Here is a 6,631-nt window from a genome sequence, read left to right on the forward strand (position 1 = left end):
TAAAATTCATATAACTTCAGGGATTCAAGAATCTGTAGAGATGTATGATTTCCAAAATATTGAATTTGCCAATCCCACTGCAAAACATGCCCGTTGTGGGTTCAAGCCTCCCATGGCCCGTCTCTCCGTAGCTAAACAAACTATCCGGCTGCGTGGTACTATCCAAGAAAGACTCGACTCGAAAGACTGTATAGGCTGACATGACCACGTAGGTTGTTACGCCAAGTAGAATAATACTTAAATGCTCAAGCTTTAAGATTTTTTTAAGAGATTTATGAATCCCTAGATATTCGCGAATCTGTCGAGATATAAGAATCTTTTGAGATTTATGAATCTTTCGAGAGTTATGAATATTTGAAGATCTTTCCAACTGAGATTCAGATTCATGAATCTTTCCAACTTTGATTCAGATTCATTAAATCGTTCTACAGATTCATTCAGATTCATGAAATTGAATCAGATTTACTCAACGTTAGTACATTCAACAAAAAACCGGTAATTCGGGACGCACCGAATAACAATCCAAAGCAACCCCGCATCGTTCATTTCAAATGTGTCATCCACGCGATCGAACGCTTTCGTGCAATGTGCCATAAAAGAAGCGCATAGCAAAAAGCACGCCGTTCCTGAAGGGATGCCATAAACTCTTCCCCCCCCCTCCTTCAACACACCAACAACTGTCAAACATACACGCCGGCTATTGTTTTCCGTACCAGCGGGCAACATTTTTGCGTCCATTCACGTACGAAAACAGCAAAATAGTGTAGTTTTTCCGGCTTTCCCGGAATGATATAAGTGTAGGGAGAATCAGTGAATGAAAGTGCACCACAATTGAGTTTGGCCTGAGGTTCTTCCAGTTCGCAAAGCGCCGGCAACGGCAATGTTTTCCCTGTGCAAGCAGCCGCACGAAGCGACGGCGGTCGAGTTTTCGCTGACGTGCCATTTCTTCAACCACAATGAAAAATCGCTCGTTACCGGCGGTGCCAACGTGCTCAAGGTGTACCGCGTCATCCCGGACGCGGATCCGGCCACGCGGGACAAGTACACTGGTAAGCTCGCGGCTCATGCATTGGATTGCATCGCGCCTTGTGTGCTAAACCCTTTTTCTTTGCAGCGGCACGACCCCCGAACATGAAGCTGGAATGTGTGGCATCGTACCGGCTGAATGGTAACATCAAATCGATGCAATCGGTATCGTTAGCCGGTTCGCTGCGGGACGCGCTGCTCATCAGCTTTCCGGACGCGAAGCTCTCGGTGGTACAGTTCGATCCGGACAACTTCGATCTCAAGACGCTGTCGCTGCACTACTTCGAGGATGAGGACATCCGCGGTGGCTGGACGGGTCACTACCACATACCGATGGTGCGCGTCGATCCGGACAACCGGTGCGCGGTGATGCTGGTGTACGGGCGCAAGCTGGTGGTGCTGCCGTTCCGCAAGGACAGCTCGCTGGACGAGATCGAGCTGCAGGACGTGAAGCCGATCAAGAAGGCGCCGATGCAGCTGGTGGCCAAGACGCCCATTCTGGCGTCGTACATCATCGAGCTGAAGGATCTGGACGAGAAGATTGACAACGTGATCGATATACAGTTCCTGCACGGATACTACGAGCCGACGCTGCTGATACTGTACGAGCCAGTACGGACGTTTCCGGGGTAGGTTGTGCAGTCACTTGGAGGGAAAGTTCTTCACCTGAAGAGTACGATTGATTGCTCTTTCTCTTTCCATCCTTCAGCCGTATTGCTGTTCGTTCCGATACGTGCACGATGGTGGCACTGTCGCTAAACATTCAGCAGCGTGTGCATCCGGTCATTTGGACGGTAAACAGCCTGCCGTTCGATTGCATACAGGCGATTCCGATCAACAAACCGATCGGGGGGTGTTTGGTGATGTGCGTCAACTCGCTGATCTACCTCAACCAGAGCGTCCCACCGTACGGTGTTAGCTTGAACAGTAGTGCCGATCATAGCACAAGCTTCCCATTGAGTAAGTACAGGAGGAAGACAGTTGTGGTGGGAGCTCGGAATCGGACCTACCCGATTCCGGTTCCGGGTTCGAAATCAATTCCGGAACCTGGAACCGATTCTGATTCCGGAGTCGATTTCGGAGTTGATTCCGGTGTCAACGTCGGAACCGATTCCGGAGTCGAAATCGGCTCTGGAATTGGAATCAATTCTGATTTTGTAGCTAATTCCGATGCCGGAGCCGATTTCGATTCCGGAGCCAATTCTGGAATCGATAACGGAACCAATTCCGGAATCGATTCCGGCACCAGTTCCGGAATCGATTTCGGAACCAGTTCCGGAATCGATAACGGAAACAATTCAGGAATCGATATCGGAACCAATTTTGAAATCAATTCCGGAAACTGATTCCTGACCGAATCAGATCGAATCCAGAAAACTTCGGAGCTAGCCGGAATCGATGCCGACGCAATCCTCATTTTTCCCATCACTAGAAGACAGCCGAAAGACTTTTACGCGATATTAATAGCATTTTACGTTGAACAGAACCACAGGACGGTGTGCGGATCAGCCTGGACGCGGCGCAGGTTTGCTTCATTGAGCCGGAAAAGCTTGTCCTCTCGCTCAAGGGCGGCGAGCTGTACGTGCTAACGCTCTGTGCCGACTCGATGCGCAGTGTGCGAAACTTCCACTTCAACAAGGCCGCCGCCAGTGTGCTGACGAGTTGTGTAAGTGTTCGTTTTGTTTTGCGAAAATGCTCATATAATTTAACAAAACAATTTCTCTCCGCTTTACCCTAGATCTGTGTGTGTGAGGATGAGTACCTTTTTCTCGGCTCCCGGCTCGGGAACTCGCTGCTGCTTCGCTTCAAAGAGAAGGACGAAAGCTTGGTCATCACGATCGACGACAGTGGGGCGGTCGAGAAGGAGCCGAAGCGACCGCGGCTGGAGGAGGAAGAGCTCGAGGTGTACGGCAGCGGGTACAAAACGTCCGTGCAGCTGACGAGCTACATTTTCGAGGTGTGCGACAATGTGCTGAACATTGGCCCGATCGCGCACATGGCGGTCGGCGAGCGGGTGGCCGAGGAGGACGCAGAAAACCAGCCCGACGTGCAGATCGTGCAGAACAAGCTCGACATCGAGGTGGTGACGTCGAGCGGGCACGGCAAGAACGGCGCGCTGTGTGTGCTGCAAAGCTCGATCAAACCGCAGGTCATCACCAGCTTCGGCCTGTCCGGGTGTGTGGACGTGTGGACGGTGTTCGACGAGGCGGTGGCGCGCAGGGCGGAGGACGGCCCCTCGACCCACGCGTTCATGATACTGTCGCAGGAGGGCGGCACGATGGTGCTGCAGACGGGCGAGGAGATCAACGAGATCGAAAACACGGGCTTCGCGACGACGGTGCCCACGATCCACGTGGGCAACATCGGCACGAACCGGTTCATCGTGCAGGTGACGACGAAATCGATCCGGCTGCTGCAGGGCACCCGGCTGCTGCAGAACATACCGATCGATCTCGGCTGCCCGCTCGCGTCCGTCGCGATCGTCGATCCGTACGTGTGCGTGCGGTCGTCCGAGGGGCGCGTGATTACGCTCGCGCTGCGTGAGGGCAAGGGCACGCCCCGGCTGGCGGTGAACAAGAACACGATCAGCCCGACGCCGGCCGTGGTCGCGATTAGTGCGTACCGGGACGTGTCCGGGCTGTTCACGAAAAAGATCGAAGACGTGTACGATCTCAGCAGGGGCGGCGCCGCGTCTGCGTACTCGAGCGGGTTTGGGTCGATGAAGCCGGAGCCGCACATGAAGATCGAGGACGAGGAGGACCTGCTGTACGGCGAGTCGGGCCGCTCGTTCAAGATGACCTCGATGGCGGATATGGCGATCGCGGGCAAGAGCGGGGGCAGCGCCGACTTCTGGATGAAGTACATGCAGCAGGTGAAGCCGACGTACTGGCTGTTTGCGGCGCGCGACAACGGCACGCTGGAGATTTACTCCATGCCCGACCTGAAGCTGGTCTACCTGATCACGAACGTCGGCAACGGCAACAAGGTGCTGTCCGATTCGATGGAGTTTGTGCCGCTGCCGATGGGCAAGAGCGCGTCGCAGGAGGACGCTAGCAGTGCGTTTGGGGCGAGCTTCGGCGTGTCCGCCTCGCTGCTGCCGAAGGAGATACTGATGGTGGCGCTGGGGAGTTACGGATCCCGCCCGCTGCTCTTCATACGGCTCGAGCACGATCTGCTGATTTATCGCGTGTTTCGGTACGCGAAGGGCCACCTGAAGTTGCGCTTCAAGCGGCTATCGACCAGCGTTACCTGTCCGGTGTTCCGGACGGTCCCGGCACGGTTCGCCAATCTCGATAGCAAGACAGCGGCCGGCGGCACGGAGCCGGAACCGTCCGGTGCAGGCGCAACGGAGGCGGCGAACGAGCAGCAGCAGGCACGCGCCACGAAGGTGCTGTACGAGAACATTTCCATGATACGCTACTTTGCCAACGTGTCCGGGTACGCGGGGGTGGCGGTGTGTGGGGAGAAGCCCTACTTCCTGTTTCTGACCGCGCACGGGGAGCTGCGGTCCCACCGGCTGTACGCGCGCACCGTGATGAAAGCGTTCGCGCCGTTCAACAACGTCAACTGCCCGAACGGGTTCCTCTACTTCGACGAACAGTACGAGCTGAAGATATCCATCTTTCCGACCTACCTGTCGTACGATTCCGTCTGGCCGGTGCGCAAGATCCCGCTGCGCAGCTCGCCCAAGCAGATCGTGTACCATCGCGAGAACAAGGTGTACTGTGTGGTGATGGATGCGGAGGAGATATGCAACAAGTACTACCGGTTCAACGGGGAGGACAAGGAGCTGACCGAGGAGAACAAGGGCGAGCGGTTCCTGTACCCGATGGGGCACCGGTTCTCGGTGGTGCTCGTGACACCGGCCGCCTGGGAGGTGGTCCCCGAAACGTCGATCAATCTGGAGGAGTGGGAGCACGTGATAGCGCTGAAGAACGTGAGCCTCACGTACGAGGGTGCCCGGTCGGGGCTGAAGGAGTACATTGCGGTCGGCACGAACTTTAACTACAGCGAGGACATCACGTCGCGCGGCCGGCTGCTGCTGTACGACATCATTGAGGTGGTGCCCGAGCCGGGCAAACCGCTCACCAAGCACAAGTTCAAGGAGGTGATCGTGAAGGACCAGAAGGGCCCGGTGTCGGCGATTTCGCACGTGTGCGGCTTTCTTGTCGGTGCCGTCGGGCAGAAGGTGTACCTGTGGCAGATGAAGGACGACGATCTGGTCGGCGTCGCGTTCATCGACACGAACATCTTCGTGCACCAGATGGTTTCGATCAAGTCCCTCATACTGGTGGCGGACGTGTACAAATCGGTGAGCCTGTTGCGCTTCCAGGAGGAGTACCGGACGCTGTCGGTGGTGTCGCGCGACTACCATCCGCTGAACGTGTACCAGGTCGAGTACGTGGTGGACAACGCGAACCTTGGCTTTCTCGTGTCGGACGACCAGTGCAATCTGATCACATACATGTATCAGCCGGAGTCGCGCGAATCGTTCGGCGGGCAGCGACTGCTGCGCAAGAGCGACTACCATCTCGGGCAGCAGGTGAACTGCATGTTCCGGGTGCAGTGCGACTTCCACGAGACGGACGTGATGAAGCGCACGCTCAACTATGACAACAAGCACACGACGTTCTTCGCGACGCTCGACGGCGGCATCGGGTTTGTGCTGCCGCTGCCGGAGAAAACGTACCGCCGGCTGTTCATGCTGCAGAACGTGCTGCTGACGCACAGCCCGCACACGTGCGGGCTCAACCCGAAGGCGTACCGCACGATCAAGCAGACGCGCAAGCTGCCCATCAACCCGAGCCGGTGCGTCGTGGACGGCGATCTGGTGTGGAGCTTTCTCGAGCTGCCGGCGAACGAGAAGCACGAGGTGGCGAAAAAGATCGGCACACGCATCGAGGAGATCTGTGCCGATCTGATGGAGATCGAGCATGTGACGCATGCGCTCTAGAGAGATCGGGTCGGATTAGGCAACGGCAAACGGAGCGCAGAGTGTTGTAAAGTTGGTCGATAACATTTATTGCAAAATAGCGTAAGTCTAGGTAGTGTAAGACAAGGTGGAAAGATATTCACGATTGAAAAAGGAGGAAAACAATAACATCCAGTAGTGTAATTTGAACTGTTTTAATTGTAGATTCTTGCTGCGGGGATGAAATTGAGAAAAAAAGAAGATAGAAGATCGAGAGTAGAACTTGTAGTGGAAAAGTAGGACTGAAGTAATGAAGCCGTCATATTCTTACCTCGTGTGTTCTACTACCATTGTGCTCTATCGCCAGTGATTTGTTTTTTCGGTATGTTATCTAATCATTAAATTTGTTTTCGCCACAGCACTATCACCAGTGCTTTAAACGTGCTCCAAAACATTAAAGAGTAGCCTTTTTGTCGATTGATCCAGGTCGTACATCTACGCAAACCTTCCCTGCGGGAGGGAATACATGATGTTTTTTTTTCTTGATAACACATACGCATGATGTAACTGATAACATGTTTCACAGCTTTCTTCAAAGCAATAGAAGCAATGACTTGTTATCTCTGCTATCGGACAGTAACGTGTCATAACAAAACTAAATGCTTTGAAATGCTCCGAAATTATGCCAATTTA

The 6,631-nt window shown here is 54.3% G+C and overlaps 1 protein-coding gene across 3 annotated transcripts; it reads left to right on the plus strand.

Annotated features, from left to right (window-relative positions):
- The first annotated feature begins 680 nt into the window (after positions 1–680).
- LOC120902938 (cleavage and polyadenylation specificity factor subunit 1) lies at positions 681–6,390 on the plus strand. Of its 3 annotated transcripts, none has more exons than XR_005739510.1 (6): positions 681–1,049; positions 1,115–1,655; positions 1,736–1,986; positions 2,511–2,692; positions 2,765–6,061; positions 6,138–6,390. XR_005739510.1 is itself a non-coding variant. In XM_040312035.1 (5 exons), exons 1-5 carry the CDS (start codon positions 881–883, stop codon positions 5,978–5,980), a joined length of 4,359 nt encoding a protein of 1,452 aa, XP_040167969.1. In that variant the 5' UTR covers positions 681–880; the 3' UTR covers positions 5,981–6,390. The 3 variants fall into 3 exon arrangements, 1 of the variants encoding a protein (XP_040167969.1); XR_005739511.1 differs by having other exon boundaries at positions 6,164–6,390; XM_040312035.1 differs by having other exon boundaries at positions 2,765–6,390.
- The last annotated feature ends 241 nt before the right edge of the window (positions 6,391–6,631 follow it).

The sequence above is a fragment of the Anopheles arabiensis genome, chromosome 3 (genome assembly GCF_016920715.1).
Source record: "Anopheles arabiensis isolate DONGOLA chromosome 3, AaraD3, whole genome shotgun sequence".
NCBI lineage: Eukaryota > Metazoa > Arthropoda > Insecta > Diptera > Culicidae > Anopheles > Anopheles arabiensis.